This window comes from Eptesicus fuscus, chromosome 17 (assembly GCF_027574615.1).
Source record: "Eptesicus fuscus isolate TK198812 chromosome 17, DD_ASM_mEF_20220401, whole genome shotgun sequence".
Classification (NCBI taxonomy): Eukaryota; Metazoa; Chordata; class Mammalia; order Chiroptera; family Vespertilionidae; genus Eptesicus; species Eptesicus fuscus.
In genome coordinates, this window is record NC_072489.1 from 40,656,125 (window position 1) to 40,676,704 (window position 20,580).

General features: G+C 48.7%; 1 protein-coding gene across 3 annotated transcripts; it reads left to right on the top strand.

Annotated features, from left to right (window-relative positions):
- The first annotated feature begins 848 nt into the window (after window positions 1–848).
- ZFYVE27 (zinc finger FYVE-type containing 27) lies at window positions 849–20,168 on the top strand. Of its 3 annotated transcripts, none has more exons than XM_008144146.3 (13): window positions 849–1,049; window positions 2,226–2,435; window positions 7,187–7,257; window positions 9,435–9,621; window positions 12,348–12,443; window positions 13,508–13,620; window positions 14,329–14,468; window positions 15,070–15,141; window positions 16,453–16,473; window positions 16,629–16,773; window positions 17,288–17,334; window positions 17,514–17,595; window positions 18,584–20,168. In XM_008144146.3, exons 2-13 carry the CDS (start codon window positions 2,227–2,229, stop codon window positions 18,646–18,648), a joined length of 1,248 nt encoding a protein of 415 aa, XP_008142368.1. In that variant the 5' UTR covers window positions 849–1,049; window position 2,226; the 3' UTR covers window positions 18,649–20,168. The 3 variants fall into 3 exon arrangements, with proteins under 3 accessions (XP_008142368.1, XP_054584826.1, XP_008142369.1); XM_054728851.1 differs by having other exon boundaries at window positions 849–1,045; XM_008144147.3 differs by lacking the exon at window positions 16,453–16,473.
- Window positions 20,169–20,580: the final 412 nt, after the last annotated feature.

Here is a 20,580-nt window from a genome sequence, read left to right on the forward strand (position 1 = left end):
CTGCTCCCTGGGGGGATTGGGCCTAAGGTGGCAGTCAGACATCCCTCTGGCAGCCTGGGAACTCTCAGGGGATGTCCGACTAATGGCTTAGGCGGGCTCCCCAAAGGACATCCTTAGTGCTGCTGTGGAGGTGGGAGAGGCTCCCGCCACCACCGCTGAGCTGCCCAGCCATGAGCCAGCTTCTGGCTGAGTGGTGCTCCCCCTGTGAAAGCACACTGACCACCAGGGGGCAGCTCCTACGTTGAGCATCTGCCCTCTGGTGGTCAGTGCGCATCATAGCCACCTGTCATCCCACCATTAGGGTCAATTTGCACATTACCCTTTTATTATATAGGATGCAAAGCCATCTGGTGTGTGCTTTAAGGGCGATTGACTGGACAACCAGAGAAGTGGATTGAGTTGGAAAAGGCTTGCGCTAGCACCTATACACAGTAGCTGCTCAGGAAACACTGAACGGAATTGTATTTTCTGCTAGGCTTACACGGCACACAGGTTTCTGCCTTTCGTGGGCTCAGGGTCCCGAGGAGGGGAGTTAAGTGCCAAAGTTGGGGAGGAGGATGCAGACGTAAACGCTTCAGTTTATCTTCTTTCCCACTGTTCCCTGTCAGAATCTTTCAGAGCAAAGCAGAGGAGGCGAGGGGCAGGGCTCCGAAGCGCCTGCTCCCAGGGATTCGCAGGATGTGGCGAAGGGATGCCGCGCAGGGGCAGAGTGAAGCCAGGGCGGGGCTCGGGAGGGAAAGCGCGCAGGCGCAGTGCTGACGGGAGCGTTCACCTGGCTGGAATGGGCGGAGCCAAAACCCGGGAGCGGACCGGAGGCGGGGCGAGCGCGATGACGTCACGGGCACGCCGCCGCACGGCGCAGCGAGGAAGCGGCGGCGGCGGCGGGGGAGGCGGAGGAGGTTCTCGGACCTGCGACTTCAGAGTGGCATTGGAGAGAGGCGCGCTGTTGGGGTGGGGAGGGCCTGAGGGAACGCTACGGGGCCCAGCGGCCCTATCAGTGCCCCTTGGCCGTCCCCGCCCCTCCCTGAACCCACCCAGCGACCGAGTAGGTGAGGTGCCACCCGCTCCCCACTCCCTTGCTTTCGCCGGTGGTGCGGAGTTGGGGGCCGCCACCTGCTGTACCAGCGACCTTGGGCGTGGCCTCCCTTGGTCTGGGCCGCGGGGCCCCGTCTGGCTCTTAGGGCTGCAGACGTCGTGGTCCAGGCCGCTGCCGGCGCTGACCTCCTGGACTCCTACCTCGCGCCCGCCCTGGGTCCTTCCGTCCCATCTCGGCCTGCGGGGATTTCGGGCCCCCGTGGCCCCTGGGTCACCCCTACCCCCGCCGTTAGATTGCAGCCCATTGCCTGGGATGGGTTTACGTTGCTGTGCGCCGAGGTCCCGCCCCCTTGTTTTCTGCTTAGCGTTTGGGTAGGACTTTGAAATTAGGAAAGAGGGTGAGCGTTTCCTGCGGCTCTCCTCATCAGAGAAGGGAGATTGGGCGTTTCAGGAGGTGATGGCTGCTGCTTGGGTCCGAGGGAGGGAAAGGGGAGGTAATGGGCAGGGATGATCCAGAAGAGTTGAGAACGGAAGGGAGAGGGAAGGGTTAAGAGAATGGGGAGGCCCAGAGGAAAGCATTGGGGACGTGAGGGTGGGCAGTTCATTCACTCATTTGCCCACTGTGAGCAGAAGCAGTGGTGAATGAAAGACACAGTCCTTGACCTGGTGGAGCTTAAAGTTAAGAAGGGCAGCCTGGGAAGACGGCGGGGAGTGTTACTTTGGTGTGCTAAGTGCTGTTAGAGCGAGTACGTAACTTTCTGGGAGCACTGGGGAGGGCCTCCCAAGTCCGCACTGGATGTGTTGGCAAAGACTTCTCAGAGCGAGGAGGTGATATTTAGGCTAAGTACCCGAAGGAGGAGAAGGAACGAACCGGGTCCATAGTGGGAGAAACATGTTTCAGGACATCAGTCCTCTTGAGACCCCAGGCTGCCTCCCTTCAGCTTGGTCTTGACGGTTTATACTCTTGATGGGTCAGTGGGACGAAGGGCATTAGAGGGAGAGTCAGAAGAGCCGGAGTTTATATCTGCGAAATTCATTTCACCTTCCTGAACGTTAGTTTTTCCCTTTGTGAAATGGACATTCCACCTATAGTCACAGGTTGGTTGTAGGCAGTACAGGAAGTAATGCAGGTAGAAGTGTGTGGGGCATTGGACGTGTGATGCAAATGTCAGGAATTATTATGGTTACAGGATGCAGTCATCTGAGCGTGAGGGGTGTGGGCCCGAGGCCAGCCCCAGCGTGATGCCCGAGGCTCCTCTGGAGTCTCCACCTGCCCCTGCCAAGTCCCCTGCCAAGTCCCCGACGTTTGATCTTTTCAACTTGGTTCTGTCCTACAAGAGGCTGGAGATCTACCTGGAACCCCTGAAGGACGCAGGTGATGGTGTCCGGTACTTGCTCAGGTACAGACTTCGTAGAGTTGCTCTGACCTGCTGGGCTTCCTGTCTTCTTGCTCTGTAGTTGTGCTGGCCATTTAGGCAGTGGCTGGGCTGTCCTTTCTGCCCTAGTGAAGGTCCATTGGGCCTTTGGGCTTATTCCAGGCCCACTCTGTCTCAGGCCCAGCCCAGGAGAGGCAGGCACTGGGAACCATCTGGCCTTTCACTAGGGTTTGTTCTTTGTGGTTGAATAAGCTCATACCTTAGGATTGTGAGCTAACCTTGAATATTGGGCCTTCTATATCTAAAGTAGGCTTTCCCCCCTCCAATAATAGCTTAGTTAATAATAAAATTAGAATATAATTTTGATCCTAAGTTAAAGAAATACAAATACCTATGAATAAGCAGGTATCATTTTCCCTAATCCTTTAGGATTATAGATCTCAATTTTTTTCTTTCTATTCTGCTTTCACTTTCATCCTATATAATTGTCTTTTACTCCTTTCAGCTCATTTTATAAGAAATATTTCATTTTTTTAATTTTCATTTTTAAAAAATATGTTTTTTATTGATTTTAGAGAGAGGAAGGGAGAGGGAGAGATAGAAACATTAATGATGAGAGAGAATCATTGATTGGCTGCCTCCTGCACACCCCCTACTGGGGATTGAGCCTGAAACCTGAGCATGTGACCTGACCAGGAATCGAACCGTTACCTGTTTCATAGGTCAATGTTCAACCACTGAGCCATACCGACCAGGCATAAATGTATTTTAAATTACAGCTATGTGCCATTTCACTCTCTAAATACTTCTGTTTGTCTCTAAATAAGAACTTTTTTTTCATAACCAAAGTAACATCATAGCTAACAAAATTAACAATAATTCTATGATATCTTCCTATACCCAATTCTTATTCAGATTTCCTCAGTTGTTCCAAGGATGTCATTTACAATTTTTTTGACCAAATCATGTTCTAGTCCAGACTATACATTCTCTGTGGTTACTATGTCTCTTGTTTTTCTCAATCTTCTTTTATGACACTAACTTGCTGGAGAGACTTGGCTCACTCTTCTGGGGAACTTCCTACACAGATATGTCTGGTTGCTTCCTCATGGTGCAAACTGCAAGGTAGATGGAAAGGATTAGATTTAAATTTAAAAAAAATTGTTTTTACAAAGCTCCTGTGTTCTTAATATTGCATCTCAGTGGGAGTACATAAACAGCATGCATTCTTACTCTGGAGCCTGTGAAATGGGCTTTAGGGGCATATGAAGCTCCTGAAACTGAATGAAAAATTGTATGTGGGCATGTGTGTATTTCTAGGGAGAAGCTTCTAATTTTTATCAGATTCTCATAAAGGACCTTTAACCCTCTAAGATGTTCAAGAGACAGGTAGGAGGCAGAGTGAGTTGAGTTGGGTTAACCTCTCTAAGTGTGCTGTTGAGCAATCATTCTTACCTCAGTGTGGAAATAGTGGAAGATTTATTTTTAACTTTTGTACCAAGGCCCTCATTTTTCTTATTCTTCCCAGAACCCATTTAATTTATGGCATTATCTCTGGAGATGAGCTAGTCAATGTTCCAGGACAGTGTTCTCTACTGTTAGATCACTGTACTCCTGGTGAAAGGGATAGTGAGATAGTATGAGGAGGGGCTCATTTTATAATCCCACCATGACCAACTATCTGAAATGAACTTCCGTCTTCCCTAGGGGAGAGGGTGGGCTCTGGAGAGCATGGAGCTGTGCTCTCTGGTGTTTTCTACTATGTGTGTGGGTGTATGCATGTATGAGTGTAGATATATGTACATATGTATATATGTGTGTGTGTGTTTTGCCCTTTTTTGGCCCTTCTCCTTTTCTGCCTCTGGTCTGTTAGTGTTCTTAACACTAATGTATTAGAAGTTTCTCCTTTTTTTAAAAAATATATTTTATTGATTTTTTACAGAGAGGAAGGGAGAGGGACAGAGAGCCAGAAACATCGATGAGAGAGAAACATCGACCAGCTGCCTCCTGCACACCCCCTACCGGGGATGTGCCCGCAACCAAGGTACATGCCCTTGACCGGAATCGAACCTGGGACCTTTCAGTCCACAGGCTGATGCTCTATCCACTGAGCCAAACCGGTTTTGGCGAAGTTTCTCCTTTATGAAATGAGAAATCTGAGCATGTGGCCCTAGCTGGTCTGGCTCAGTGGATAGAGCGTAGGCCTGCAGACTAAAGGGTTCCAGGTTCAGTTTTGGTCAATGGCACATGCCTGGGTTGCTGGCTCGATCCCCAGGAGGCAGCCAATCAGTGATTCTCATCATTGATGTTTCTCTCTCTCTCTCCCTCTCCCTTCCTCTCTGAAATCAAGTGTGTGTGTGTGTGTGTGTGTGATTGATTAAAGCTGGATGGAGAAGAAGCATCAGGCCTAACATGCCCTCAGCAGCTTGTCTCTGCGCCACTGGGAGACAGCTCTGCTCTGTGAAAGGCTGTCAGATTAGTTTGTGTGTCTGATTGTTCTTTTCTTAGTAAAGAGGATTTGATTTTGAAGAGGGACCTAATCTTGAGCTGTGGCTGTTAGGTTTGAAGCCGAGAGCTGCAGTAGAGTTTTAAAAAGTCTCTCCTCTGGGACCAGTGACTCCAGTAGGTAGGTCCCAATGGTCCAAAGTGTCAGTGAAGACAGATAGAGTGGAAGAGGCTTTAAAATGAAAGTGACTTCAGTGGCTGTGTGATGCTTTTATTTCTGAAATGGGGTTGGCCTTAGACCTGGCTTTTAATCTGCTTTTACCCTGGTAGCTGCCACTAAATGGTTTGGAGGCCTCATTAGGGTGGTACAGTTGGAATGTTTTGAATTTTAAGAAACAGGCAGAGAGAGGTATTAATTTCCTTGCTATAACTGTTAAGAAATAAAAGCAGCACCTATATTAGCTAACTTCATTTAGTAACTCTGAAATACCCAAATTAGAGCAAAAAAACCCCCCAAAAACATTTAAGTTCTGAATATATTGCTTGTCTGCAACTTACCTGTTTATTTTTCTATTTGTTTTTCTCCTCTGATGGATGACCTTAAACATGCTGATGCTGCTCTTTATTTTATTTTTTTAAAAATATATTTTATTGATTTTTTACAGAGAGGAAGGGAGAGGGATAGAGAGTCAGAAACATCGATCAGCTGCCTCCTGCACACCCCCCACTGGGGATGTGCCCACAACCAAGGTACATGCCCTTGACCGGAATCGAACCTGGGACCCTTCAGTCCGCAGGCCGACGCTCTATTCACTGAGCCAAACCGGTTAGGGCATCTTTATTTTTTAAAAAAATATATTTTTATTGATTTTGGAGAGGAAAGAAGAGATAGAGAGAGAGAAACGTCAATGTTGAGAGAGAATCATTGATCGGCTGCCTCCTGCACCCCCCATTGGGGATTCCTGGCCTGCCCTGAGAGGGAATCAAACTTCGACCTCTTGGTTCATAGTTTGACGCTCAACTACTGAGTCATGCCGGCCTGGCTGATGCTGCTCTTTAGACTATAGGTGTCAGAGCTTCATTGCTACATTATGCTCCTTTTTCCCTATAAATGTCTTTTATCAGGGACTAAGCCAGCAGTGTTTGCTTGTCTTCAGCAGCCTGAGTCTCTGGTCTTTCTTCCCTGATTGGAGGTTTCTGCTTTGCCATTAGATGGTGATTGTGGGAGTTGAGTCTCTGCTTCCATCTGTTCCTGTTTATTTAGGGCATGTTTGCTGAGAATGCTACACCCTAGTTTTGTCTCCATTTTTTAATACATTAAGATATTTTCCTCTTTTTGAAATAACATATATATAAAATAAACTAAAAATTGCAGAAATAAGAGAAAGTTACAAATGGGGTCAAAGAAATCCTTCATATTTTCTTCTCTTGATTTCTGTATTAGATGAATCTTGTGCAGTGAATATATGTTCTATGAAACTGTAAAAAAGAATGCTATATGTAAATTATATCCCAATAAAAATAAAGGAAAATTTTAAAGAATGTTTGTCATTGTCACCTTTTAAAAAGAATAGAACCATAGAACCTTTCAAAACACAGGTTAATTGGTATTAACTAGTTTTCTTTCCTTTTTTTTTTTGAGTGCCCCAGGGGTTGGGTGAATGTGCACAAACAACTGTCAACAAATGGTTGTTGGCATCAATTCAATGCTAACATGAATCTCCAATTTGGGGTTCATGAAGAAGGAAACTTTATTCAGTGCAAAACAGCTCGATTGATTGTAACCCAGCACTGGCTATGAAAACAGCAGGCTGTGAGGCGGCCTTGGGGCCAGGCTCCTCTCTGGCTAGACAGCTCTGCCTGCTCCTTGATGGTTTGCTCTGCTCCGCTCGTGTGGGTCTGCTTTGCCCTGTGCTGGTCCGGTCCGCTCCGCTCCGCTCCGGCTCTGTTCTGTGCTGGTCTGCTCTGCTGTGCTCCAGTGAGGCATCTTTCAGCTCCAGCCAAGGGAATGCACTCTTAGAATGGGAAAGTGCCCTCTTCACTAGGTTTCTTAGTAGTTAATGTTACGAATGTTTCCTCTTCCTTGGAGAAAGTGCTACCAGTCTTCTAGTTCAAAGACGATATCTCACCCCAGGGCCTAATATGTGACTAACTCCTCTCCCGGTCCCTGTCCAAGTGAGACCCAGTTTCCATTTCTCCGCGACACCCTGAGCTCAGGCCCCCTCCTCTTGCTCCTGGTTTTAGTGACTCACCTGTGCTGCCTCATCCCCCCTTTCCACCTGGAGGAGCGCCTGGCCGGTCTTTAGTGACTAGAATTCTCTGTGTTGTAGGTGGCAGACGCCTTTGTGTTCCTTGCTGACCTGCCTGGGCCTCAACGTCTTGTTCCTCACCTTGAATGAGGGTAAGAATTGCTTCCAGGGGCCGGGTTTTTGTGTGTGGATGAGTGTGGGGAGGAATTTTGAAAAGCCGCCCCATGTGAACGAGCCACTGGTCTTGCCCTGGAGTTGGCCTTCCTCTGTGTCTGCGTGCTGTCAGAACACAGGTTCTGGAGAGACACATTCTGGGCTGGAATCCGGGCTGGGCTGGGGGTGTGCCCTAACACCTAATTTTCCTCAGATCTAAAGGGAGGATGATAACAGTGCTTTCCTCAGAGGGTAGTTGTAGGGAATGAGAGGATCTATGTGTAACACTTAGCTCGGTGCCTGACACACAGTAAGCGGCCAATACATGACAGTAGGCTGCCCTTATCCACGGTTGTGCTTTCTATGGTTTCCGTTGTCCACTGTCAACCTACTGTGTGCTAGCATTTGCTTTAAGAAATATTAAATGGAAAATTCCAGAAATAAGCAATTTATAAGTTTTAAATTGAGTGCCAGTCTGAGAAGCCTGATGGAATCTCTCTGTCCCTCCGGGATGGGAATCACCCCTTTGTCCAGTGTATCCACTCTGTATATGCTGCTACCTGTCACTTAGCAGACCTCTTAGTTATCAGATTCACTGTCATGGTACTGCAGTGCTTGTGTTCAAGTAACACTTTTTTAACTAAATAAAGGCTCCAAAGCACAAGAGTAGTGATGCTGGCAGTTTCGATATGCCAGAGAGAAGCTGTAAAGTACCTCCTGTAAGTGAAAAGGTGTAAGTTCTTGACTTAAGGAAATAAAATATCCTGAGGTTGATAAGCTCTACAGGACGAACAAATCTTCTGTCTGTGAAATTGCCTAATTTATAAATTAAACGTTATCATAGATATGTATGTATAGAAAAAAACAGTTTATGTAGGATTCAGTACTATCCACGGTTTTAGGTATCCACTGGGGGACATGGATTATATTCCCTGCAGGCCAGGGAGTCTTCTGTGTCATTATTATTATCGTTTCCTTCTTGACTGAATGCTTTTTTCCATTTTGGCCTCCAAGCTGATTCCGGGTCATTTGGGGCATGATATGGGGTGAGGGGACAGAAAGGTAAGCTGAGGAGGATTTTTGCCACATCTGTTGGTTTTCTGTGGCTCAGCAAATGAGCCCAGCAGGGGTTGCTGGACAGTCACCACCAGTAAGGAGTCTAGTGTGATGCCTTTGAGGTAGGTGTGTGGACAGGTGGGTGGCAGTATGGGTCCTGGGTAGTGATGTCTCCCGGGGAACTGTTATGACAAGGTGTGCTGTGACCCAGCCCTTTTTCTTGTTGAAACTGGCAGATGGCTGCAAAAACAAAAACAAAAACCCCAAAACAACAAAACAGCTGAACCCTCAGGGGAAATGAGCGAAGGACCTGGGACAGATTGTTCTGAGGAGCTGGGTCCTTGACTCATGTATTCCTTCTTCTGTTGAACCCACATTTCTCAAGTGTCTCCTTGGTTTTCCATGGGGAGATGGACTCAGTGGGCTGAAAATAAACCCATTTCACATAAGGCCTCCTATTGCTTCTCAGTGGGGCTCTTTGCCTGATTGAACTCAGATAGCATTCCCAGGCTGTTAGGTTTTTCCGAACGTATTTCCAAAGTAAATTAGTTCATGTGACAGATATTTAGTGAGCATTTACTCTGTGCCCAGCGCGTGCTCTGTTAGCCTGCCTCCAGGGTACCAGAGTTCCTTTGGATTTTCTCTCAGCTTTACCATTTTTCAGTCCACAGTGGTCTGGGATACCCTAAAAGTTAAAGGGAAGGTTTCCAATCTGCCCCAGTGGCCCAAAGGTCAGGATGTCAGTCATCGGGAGGCCCCAGTGGCCAGACTCCAGGCATGAGCCACCTACTGTATGCTAGCGTAGGCTTCTTCATATTAAAAACATACGTTTGGTGCTATCGCAGTGACTAGACAAAGTCCCAGCCCTTAAGAGAATACATTTGTGAAAGAGACAACAACCATACCTATAATATGTCATATGATACATTCTGTGAAGTAAAATAAAGCTGGGGCAAGGGGCTGGAGAGTGAGGGGGAGACACTGTTTTCTTTGGAGTGATCAGAGAAGGCCTCTTGGGCAGAGCCCTGGAGGAGGTGAGGGAGCAAGCATGTGGACATGTGGGTGGGTGAGACGCCTGACCCTTGCTACCTGTTTACCTACAGTATTATTGATCCCACAGGTGCGTGGTACTCGGTGGGTGCCCTGGTGATTTCAGTGCCCGCCCTTCTGGGCTACCTGCAGGAGGTCTGCCGGGCCCGGCTGCCGGAGTCTGAGCTCATGCGGAGGAAGTATCATAGCGTGAGGCAGGAGGACCTGCAGAGAGTGCGCCTGTCTCGCCCCGAGGCTGTGGCTGAGGTGAAGTGCTTGTGAGTATGGAAGGAGCCAGGGAGGTGAGGGACAGTCACAGTAACACCTCCCTCCACACTGAGTGTGCCAGGCATTGTATTAGGCAAACCACAGAGGTCCATTTCCTTTCATCTTTTTAATAGTTCTGGGAGGTAGCTACTATTATTATCCTTCACTTATGGATGAGGAAAAGGTCTTTCACAGCCAGAAATGGACTGAGTTGGGATGAGAATCCAGATCCAGCTGGTTTCACAGCTTGTTTTCTCTCCACTGGAGAGAGTTTAGGGTCTTGACTTAGCAGGTGCATGCAGGAGCCCCAGCCTGTGTTCAAATCCTAACTCTTACATTTACTTGCTGTGCGACACTGGGCAGGTTGCTCAGCTTTCCTGTGCCTCAGGTGCTTCATCTGTTAAAGGAGATAATAATAGGCTTATCTCAGAGGTGGTTGTGCAGATTAAATGAGTGTCTAGTACCCAGGAGGCGTTCAGTAAATATTAGTCATGTTCACTGCACTATGGAGACACTTCTTAGATGTGACAGAGCTGGTACTGCTGGAGAAGCACCTTAAGCCTGGGATATAATATTAATATAACTTCAGTGGCAGCTGCCATTTAGTGAGCCCTCCCAGAACTGGGCTGTCTTGACATACAGCAGGGTTCTCATCCCTCCCTGGGCAGCCAAAAAACAGTTATAAACAGAGCCCCTCTCCTCCACCCCCCGAAAATCTGAGTTATCTGGAGTGGGGTTTGAATATCTGGGTATTTTTAAAAAAAATCTTTTACTTTGAAATGATTTTAACCTGAAGTCAACTGGAATGTATAGTTCCAATCTTTATTAGGGTATAGATTGTAGTTAGTAAGCCCGTATATGACTAATTAAAGTGAGATTGTGAAAGTAAAAAGACAAAACAAACAAAAACTAACAGAAGAGTTGCAAGAATAATACAAAGAACTCTCATGTGCCCTTTACCCAGAATAATTATCAACATTTTGCCACATTGGCTTCATCTGTCTCTCTTCACACTATTTTTTCTTCCTGAACCATTTGAAAGTAAGTTGCAAACATCATGCCTGTTACCCAGATACTTCAGCGTGTATTTTCTAAGAACAAGGACATTCTTTTTTTAAAAATACGTTTCCATTGGCTTCAGAGAGAGGAAGTGAGAGGGAGAGAGGGACAAACATCAATAATGAGAGAGAATCATTGATCGGCTGCCTCCTGCACACCTCCTAATGGGGATTGAGCCCACAACCCAGGCATGTGCCCTGACCGGGAATTGAACCATGATCTTCTGGTTCATAGGTTGATGCTCAACCATTGAGCCGCACTGGTCGGGCCAAGGACATTCTCTTATGTAGCCACAGTCCTGTAATCAAAATTAGGGATGTTTACATTGATAACATTAACATTAGTATTATTATTTAATACAGAGTTCATAATCAGACCTTGTATTAATAAGGTCTTTTATATAAATTTCTCCTGACCCAGGATCCAATCCAGAATCACACATTGCATTTAATTTTTATGTCCCTTTAGTCTCCTATAACCTGTAGTAGTTCCTCAGAGACCTTTGTTTCTCGAGACCTTGACACTATTTAATAGAACAAGCTTATTATTTTGTAGTATTTTCCTCAGTTTGGGGTTGCCTGGTTCCTCATGACTAGATTCAGATTATGCATTGTTGGCAGGAAATGACAAGTGACGTGTCATTGTCAATGCGTCAAGTCAGGAGATACGTGATGTCAGTTTGTCTTGTTATGGGAGGTAGTATCTTGGATCCCTTGGTTAAGGTTTCTCCATGGTAAGATGACCCTTTTACTCTTTAGAGTTAGTAATCTGAGGGGGGTGCACAAGTAAATACCTTGTTCCTTATCAAATATTTACCTACTTTTAAATCCATTGATGAGTCTTGCCTTCACCAGTTTATTCCTATGATGATTGCAAAGGTGATTTTATAATTGTCATTATTAGCTGGCATTCTATTGTAATTCTTACTTATTATCAGTATGAACTCAAGATTTTTAAATTTAATTTAATGGCTTATAATCTATTACTGTTATAGATTTTGATCTCAAATTGTCCTAGATTTGGCCAGTAGGGTCTCTTTTGAACTGGCTCTGTGTTCTTTCGATATGCCCCCATCTTTTTTGAGTGCTTCCTTACTTTATGGGACTAGATGATGTTCAAATTCTTATATTTTCCCTTTCCTTGCCCTGGCTCTAGAATCAGCCATTTTTCCCAGGAGCCCTTCAGAAACCAAGGCCTGGGTGCTCACTGTACAAGCTTGTGCTCATTGCTTCTGGGGTGCATCCACTAAAAAAAGCTCTCTCAAGTGAGTCTGCCTTACACACCAGGTGGAGGCACATTGATCTGTCTACCTCCTGTCATTTATCCTCACAGCTCTAGTGTATCTGTGAGGTGGGTACCCCGCTCCTCATTTTATAGAGGACATCGGCAGCCCAGCCCTCTTAAGTAAAGGTAAGTAACTGGCCTCATAGCAATAGTTAGAAAGAGGCCAGAGCAGGAACTTTTGTCCTATTTCCACCTCAGCAGGGATTCCAAAAAGGGGACTGAAATGTATGAATGTCCTCCTGAGCTCTCCGGCCCCTCCCGCGGGTTTGAAGAGACTGGCCATCCCTAGCAGCTGTGCCTGTGAAGTCCCAGGCTCTGCTGCCCCAGAGCTCTGTCAGGCCCCTTGGGTGAGTGGGGCAGGGCGTGCGGCTCATAGACGCCCCTGTGTCTGCAGCTTGATCCAGCTGGAGGCCTTCCTGCGCCGCCTGTGCGGCACCTGTGAAGCTGCCTACCGGGTGCTGCGCTGGGAGAACCCCACCGTGTCCTCACAGTGAGTGCCCCTCTGCTCCCACCACCACTGCCCTGGAGGGATTTGTCACTTGAGCCCAGGCAAAGCCGGCTGCCTTGAGGGCCCAGGGCCCCTAACTCAGGGGAAGAGAGGCTTGCAGGTGGGAATGCACTGCTTTTGTGTATGGCAAAATACTTTAATAATAGAAAAACCACTCACCATGTGACCTCCCACCCCGATATAGCAGCTGATCCAATGTTTAGATCAACTTCTAGAGTTGGTCATATGAAACTCTATAGTTTCATAACGTATGTGAGATTCCCTTTTTTTTCCTTTTTCACTTACATTATATATCATAAATGGTTTTCTTTGTTGCTATATGACTTTTGAAATTATTGTAATACCAGATAAATATTGAGGGTGAATATGCTATGATTTATGGAACCATTCTATTCTACATTTAGCCAGTTTTACTTTTATTACTAACCCTGTAGAACATTTGTATGGGTTTAGCTTTTGAAAAAAATTTCTTAGAATAAATTCAAGGATGGAACTACTGGGTCAAATGGAAGGAATGTTCTTTAGGTCCTTTATATATAAATAATAATGACAACTAATAGTTATTTAGTTTTCCCCTTGCGCCAGGCCCTGTGCTCAACACTTGCCACATGTTGTCTTACTCTTCATAATAACTCTAGGAGGCAGGCACTATTTTAATCCCCACTTTGCCTGTGAAGGAAGTGACACTCAGAAAACCAAGGGACACAAAGCAAGAAATGGCAAAGCTGGATGCAAAGCCAAGTTTGTCTTATTCTAGACTTCAGAGTCTAGAGCCTGAGGAGTGATGAGCATTGGACCAGTATACATGGCCCCAGCCTGAGCCATTTGCGGCGGCTTCACCAGTATCCATGGTTAGCAACCAGTGACTTGTTGGTAGTTGTCAAGCCTTCCACATTGCTTTATTGTCCACTAGTTTGATTAGCAGATCTTGTCAGTTTATTAACTGCCCAGTGCTGTTTCTTGCCCAAGGCCTATGCGGGTGTGCTCCAAATTGTTTCCTTCTGGTCTTAAGAATTTCTGATCCTGTGGTTCCTCTGTCAATCCAGGTTCTATGGAGCTCTTCTGGCCACAGTTTGCATGCTGTATCTGCTGCCGCTGTGCTGGGTCCTTGCCCTTTTAAACAGCACACTTTTTCTAGGGAACGTGGAGTTCTTCCGAGGTAAGCTTTGGAGAGCCTGACAGATGGACTCCTTGCTTGTCTCTATCACTGATCATCTATTTGCTATTCTTTCCACAAGGGGGCAGCACCAAATTAGGCGGGCTCCCCTGGGCTCTGCTTCCCTGAGATGTTTGGTGGGACACAGGGGAGGCTACTACACAGTAGGGGTCCCTCTGCCTTTCTGAAGCAGGTGAATCACGGCTTAAAGGGTGATATGGTGGCTTCTGGGAGGTAAGGGAGGGATGTTTTCCCATTGCTGCCACCTGACTTCTGGGACACAGCCCCCTGGAGTTGCTGCCACATCTCTGTGTGATCCCAGAGTCCCAGTCTGCCCTCTGGCTTCTAAAGCAGTGAGGCAGCCTGAAGGCCCTGAGTCATAGACGCTTGGGCCTTTACATATGTTTGGCTGATTGCTATATTTATTTTACTTGGTGTGGTTGGGTAATTAATGACAGAATCCCTAATTTATCAAGCACTTACTACATTTAATCTCTTTACAGCAAGCTCATAGGGTGGGTGGTGGTATCTATGCTTCTCTTTATGAGGCTTAGGTTAGGTGACTTGTTTGGAATTAGGAGGGTGACTCTTTCCTGCAGCAAGAGTGGGATGCTGGAGGAAGAGGCAGCCAGCAGCAGAAATGGATACCCCAAAGCACCACTCATTTCATCCTGTTTCTGCCTCTCATCCCGCTCTTCCTGCCCTGGGTAGTGGTGTCTGAGTACAGGGCATGTCTGCAGCGGCGGATGAAATCCAGCCAGGAAGAGGGTACCTTCCAGAGCCCACCATCCCCAGATGCTGGAGGGAAGGGCGTTCTGCCAGACTGCACGCCTACGCCCACACCCACGGAGGTAAGTGTCCCCCACCGTCAGGGCAGAGCCTGCTGTGGGCAGGTTCCAGCACCTTCCTGTTACCAGCTTGTTCATAGCACATAGCTCCTGGGCTGGCCTCTATGTAGTTCCTGTTTCTCCCTAGGCCTCATCCCCTCTGAAGTGCTTGGTAGTAATAATTGTAATAATAATAGCTACTCTGTGCTTGACTGAGTAGTTACTCTGCTGTTCCACACACTATAGATATTAACCCCATGAGGCGTAGGCTATTTCTGAGGATGAGATTTTGTTTTCCTCTGCAGAGGAGAAGGCTGAGGCACAGTGGTTGCTGGAGGGTGGTGTTGCCAAGATTCAGATGGCCCTGTGGTTCCAGAGTCCATGCTCTCAACCCGTGTGCTGAAGCCACCACCGGTCCACCCTGATCTTGGTCCCATCTCCCTGTCCCCGCTCGGTCAGAGAGCGCCTCTTTCCCATGACTTCCTTCTTTCTTGCAGTTGTGCCATTTCCTCTGGGGCAGGAATAGGAGTTTTGGGAAACCCGAGTGCTGGCTCAGGGGAGGTGGCCCCTGCCTTAGGTGCCAGGGCTGTGACTCCTTTCCTTCTCAGTAAATCTCTCTTCCCAGGACCTCACGCCAGGCAGTGTGGAGGAGGCCGAGGAGGCGGAGCCTGATGAGGAATTTAAAGATGCGATTGAGGTGGGTGGCCCTTTTCCCCAGCACCCTCTACTGACCAGGCCAGAAATTGGGTGGTCCTGGAGCTGTGTGGCTTCTCACATCCCAAATCTGGGTTCTTAAATTCTCTTATATCCAAGCATGAAGCTGAAACTTGCTCTGAGCTCAAACTCAGTGGGTAAAAGGGGGCCACTGACTTCTGCCTGTCCTGTTGCTGATCTAGTGACCTGTCCTGGCTGCCCAGGGCAGGGATGGCTCTGGAAGCCTCTGGGAATGCCCTGCTGGGGACTAGCTGCAGACTGTGGACTTGGTACCTTTGATGTGGGGAAGGCAGATTTGGGGGAGGGCATTGCTGTGGTCCCCAGCTACTCTTGGATGAGAGCTGAAAGATGCCCCTTTGGCGGGCAGGGAGGGGGAGGTTGGAGAAAGTGGTTGCATGGCCCAATTCTAGGTCAGAGAAAGTTAAACAGTTTTTCCGATTTTAAGACAGTAGTTCAACCTGATAGTTTGTAGTGTTTTATTTGGCATGCAAACCTTATATTTTTTGAGCCAATATTTAAAAATGGGGAGATTTCATTGAAAACTGTGGATTTTTAATTTTTCAGCAGCTTTGGTAGCCCTGAGTCTGCAGTGGCCTGTGTAGCTGAGGAGTGACTGTCCCCACACAGTCCCCACCCCACCACTCCTCATGTTCCCTGGTCACTGAGTCCTAGTGGCAGCTGCCATTTTGTTACATTTTTGCCATTGTTTACTTACAGTAGGAAATAATTTCTCTTTAAAGTGGGAAATTGAGATATAAGAAATGGGGTCTTGGGAGTTTTCACCGGGCCCATTCACTTTTACATCAGCCCAGTCCATTTACTTTTCAACCACGGAAAGATTTCTCTGGGACTTTCATATACGATTGTAGACTCTGAATCTGGATGGTGGTGCTTTCAAGCATTTCTGTTTATAACTCACAGTAAGAAACACACGCACATCTTGGCCCAGTTCATACTTATGTTTATAATATGGATAAAGCTTAACTGAAACAAGTTTCCTAGCAAATGCATCATAAGGGATCTTTTCTTTCCTGTTCTGTCTATTCTGTTAAAAGAATGACCCACTTAATCAATCTCACCCAGTTTGAAAAACAGGACACAGCTCCTCCCAAGCTTATTTGATCCTGGGATCCTTTTATGGGGGCCTCTGTCAATGTCACCCTTTGGGACTTGCTTGGACAGAACTCTGAGTAACACTTGAGTGTTTCCTTTTGCTGGGGGCCTCCTCATAGCAACTTCCTTCCTGCTCTCTCTCTCCCTGTTTTCTCCTTCTCCCCTGCACCTCGGGAAGCAGGAGACCCACTTGGTGGTGCTGGTAAGTAGGAGCCTTGATGAGGTGGGCGGGGGCCAGGCAGGGGGAGGGGCCGCAGTCACCACACCTCGCGGGGTCCGCTGTGCTGGGTGCCTCTGCATGCAGGCCCTGGAGCCCTGCCACAAGGTGGGCGGGACTGGAAGGAGCTGTTCCTACAGGAGGAGGATGAGGGTGCCCCATGCCCGGTAGAGGATGAGCTGGCCCTGCACGACAACGGGTTCCTGAGCAAGAATGAAGTGCTGCGCAGCAAGGTGTCGCGGCTCACAGAGCGGCTCCGCAAGCGGTACCCCACCAACAACTTCGGTACAGTCAGGGGACGGAGGAGCACCGTGGCCACAGGGCCCAAGTCTTAGAATTGTGGGTACGGGTTTGTGACAAGAGTGAGGGGTACTGTGGTGTCCAGGGGACCCACATAGCGGGATTGTTGAGTGAGTGTGGGTTACTTCTTATCCCTCTGTCCGTACTGAGCTTGTGGGAAGAGAAGGAACTGGGTTCCAGAAATGCCACCCTGGACCACAGAGAGGGTGGTGACCCTGTCAGCTTCGGGTGGTTTCCAGGGGCAGATTCTGCTGGATGCTCCTCTATTTCGGCTGAGCCTGCAGGTGGGGCCTCTAAGCCCCAGGAGGGTATAGGGACTGGCAGCTCTGTACAGTCTGGAGTCGTCAGTCCCTTCCTTCTGTCTCTGGATCTGGACTTTGCTCCCTTACTCACTGCTCCCAGCCAGGAGTCTGGGCTGGTGTCCTGAGTCTCCATTTGGAAGACTCAGGAGCGGGTGAGAGTTGAGAGGTTCAAGGCTGAGCTGCTGCCTCTTTCTCAGGGAGCTGTACTGGCTGCTCGGCCACCTTCTCAGTGCTGAAGAAGAGGGTAAGTCTCTGTGAGGGTTCCCTGTTGGGTCTCAGTCCTGCCCCACCTGGGCACCTCCCCAGTCCACAGATGTCCCAGGTTCCTTGGGTGGGATCTGTGGGTGGGCAGGAGGGGTGCTGAGGGCTCCAGGGGCCTGGGCTGGGGATGGGTCGCATACCGACCTTGGCTCTTGTTGGCAGCGGAGCTGCAGTAACTGTGGAAATAGCTTCTGCTCCCGGTGCTGCTCCTTCAAGGTGCCCAAGTCTTCCATGGGGGCCACAGGTGAGTGGTGCAGGCGGCGGGGGTCAGGGCAGTGGGAGGGTGTGGCTGGGTCCCACCTCTGAAGAGGTGCTGCCTGTGGGATAGGAGTGAGGGTCAGTGATAGGTCAAGGGAACTTGGGACCCTGGTCTGGCCCGCAGTAACACCTCCTCCATCACCTTTAACAATAAAAAACGCAAAAGAATATTATGATCTATCAAAATTATGATGGGTGATAATGAATGACTGTGACGGCTTCTTTGAAGTTAAAACACTTCAAAGTTAAAGCAGCGTTAGCCACACCACTGGGTTTCCAATGCCACGCCTGCCTTCCCCAGAGACCACCATCCTGAATTCCATTCTTTTCCTCATTGCCTTGGTAATACTTCTAATAAAATAAGAATGTCTTTTCCTCCTATAAAAGCTGTACATTATCATAGTAAACAAAACAGAACATACAGATGAGCAGAAGGCAGAGCTCCACCCGCACGTAGGATAAACGCATATGCATGCTCTAGAAAGGGAGCCTGTTTCACACAGTTCCTTGTAATACAACGAGGAATCAAGGGTTTTTGTCTTTCCTTCTGGTCATGCAAGTAGCATGTGCTTATACTGGAAGTTTTGGAAGTTACTATACAGAAGAAGTAGGAAGAGAAAAATAATTCTGTAATCTTACCACCCAGAGAAAACTACTGTTAAGACATCTTGGAAATTTTTCTTCTGGCACTTTATTTAAAAAACATTTTTAAAGGTGTTGAGTTGGTGGCAAAATAATTTCTAATGCTTAGAACACCTGGGAAAGGCCTGCTGTTGGCATGGTCACCTCCAAAGTCCCTGGTTCCCATGAAAAGATGTCTCCATGGGCAGGCTAGTGAGCTGGGTTGGCAAGGGTGTGGGCTGAGCAGTGGGTGGTCTGTGGGGCTTTGGGGGCTGGGGAGGTGGTTCTGGGAGTTGGGGTCATGAGCCAAAGGGCATGAGGAAGTGTCTCACCAAGTTCTTCCTCCTTTTCAGCCCCTGAAGCCCAGAGAGAGACTGTGTTTGTGTGTGCTTCGTGTAACCAGACCTTGAACAAGTGAGAAGAGGGGACAGGATCCAAGCAGGCGCCGGTCCCTGGGCCAGCAGTAGACCCCACTCTCCCTACCCCTAGCCCTGTGTGGCGTGTGCTGGGCTAGTGTGGCCCGAATGCTCGGTAGGCTTCCCTTCTCTGCCCTTGCTGTCTCCAGCCGGGTTCTGGAGCTGTTCCCCACTCCTGCAGATGGTCAGCCAGAGGGGAGAGGAGCCCCCGGAGGGTCTGGTATGTTTGCCTTGCTCTGTCCGGAGCTGTTAGTGGACTTTGGCCTGGGCAGGGAATATAAGCTAGAGGGCAGAAGAGAGCCATTCCTGGTCTCGATTGGGGTCTCTGAGGATCAGGGAGGCTCTCCAAAGCTGGGAATACTCTGAGACCGGAGATCAGAAACTGGGAAAAGAGATTCCTCCTCCCGGGGGGTACTGGGCCAAGACCTTTGCCTCGAGAGTCTGCGCAGGCCTGGGAGTGCCATGCCCCAACTCTGCTGTATGAATGTCCCTCCAGCACCAGGATCTCCTTATTTGCCCACCAACACTTGTAGGCTAATAAGACCAAAAGTGTTTCTAGATACAGGGTTGAAGTTCCCCAGTTCCCCCAGAGGAGGCTGTGACTAAGAGGGCCTGGCAGAGTCCTTGTATTAATCAGAGCAAAACGTAGGCGTCCCAGCAGCTCAGAGGACCTCAGCCCCACCTTGCAGAAATCTTGACGTGCAGAATCTCAGCTCACAGCTGCCCTCAGCCCTGATGGGTAGTTGCCGGGCACTCCGATCACTTCTGCTCCCACTGCTCAGAGCCTCGGGCACCCCTCCTCCGGCTCAGAGCTACATTTCCCCTTCCCAGCACCTCGCCCCCTGTAGTGTGAGACCAGAGCAGAGGTCCTGAGCCCTTGACCCTTGGGGGCCTGAGAAGTGTGCGATCTTGCCGAGCTGGGTCCTAGGTTCCAGGCTGTTCTCCAGCAAAACAGTCTTAGTTATGGGACAGGCCACTTAGGGTCCCCATCCTCTCTCCTTCAGTTTCACATTCATTTATGTGCTCTCTGGGGCTTTGTGTCTCCAAGCCATGAGCGGGCTCAGGCACCCTTCCTTCCCCTGGAGCTGCCCTGCTTTTCTGAAGTATTTATTTATTTATTTCATGGTTCCTAGGAACATGGCACAGGCAATGGGCTGAGGATGGGGGCTTTGGCCCTAGGATGCTTCCCTGGAGTCCTGGGACTCAGAGCCCATAGGAGGTGGAGATGTTCCTATACCCTAAGCAGGGACCCAGGCGGCAGGTTGGGGAGGCAGAGACCATTCTAGACCAGCTTTCTCGCCAGGCCAACCAGTCTAGCCTGGGCTGGGAAGACAGGGGCCTGCTTCAGGCCGGTGAGGGGCAAGTCCCTGGGGAACCAGGCAGGCCTTGGTGTCCCCCCTTCCTCAGCTCCTTTGTCCTGTTCAGAGATGAGCGTTAAGTACCTTGTGCTTTATTACACTGGAGAGGAACTAAAGGACTTCTGTGTATATGGAGAATTATCAATAAAAAGGCCTCAAGCTTCTTGTTTTTGACCTGGTCCTTGCGCTCACCCTCTCCCTAAGGCCCGAGAGCCGATGCCCCCAGTGCTGGCCGGGTGTGCAGGCCTGGGCTGTGTCTGCAGCACAGGGGTGGACGGGCATGGAGGTGAAGTCGGTGTGAGCCGGGGGCAGGAGGAGGAAAGCTGTGCCTTACACAGGACCGGCTCAGCACATGTTTGTTGGATTGACTTGAGGCTCTGTCTTGTGACCAAATTGTGGGGGCTGGGGTTGGTTGGGACCAGAATTCAGTAAACTAAGCAATGCAGGCTTTAGAATGGAAATATTTTAGCTAATCCTTCTGAGAAAATAAAGATCTGCCCTAGGTGAGGCTGAGAGCCAGCCGGTAAGAGGATTGGCTGTGAGATGGGGGGGGGGTGGGGTGGGGTGTAAGTAGTT

Excerpts from the sequence above, each read along its gene's own strand:
- ZFYVE27 (XM_008144146.3), top strand. The coding sequence starts at position 2,227 with ATGCAGTCATCTGAGCGTGAGGGGTGTGGGCCCGAGGCCAGCCCCAGC. Across the intron at positions 9,622-12,347 it reads GTGGCTGAGGTGAAGTGCTT|CTTGATCCAGCTGGAGGCCT; the intron begins GTGAGTATGGAA and ends CTGTGTCTGCAG. Across the intron at positions 16,774-17,287 it reads GTACCCCACCAACAACTTCG|GGAGCTGTACTGGCTGCTCG; the intron begins GTACAGTCAGGG and ends CCTCTTTCTCAG.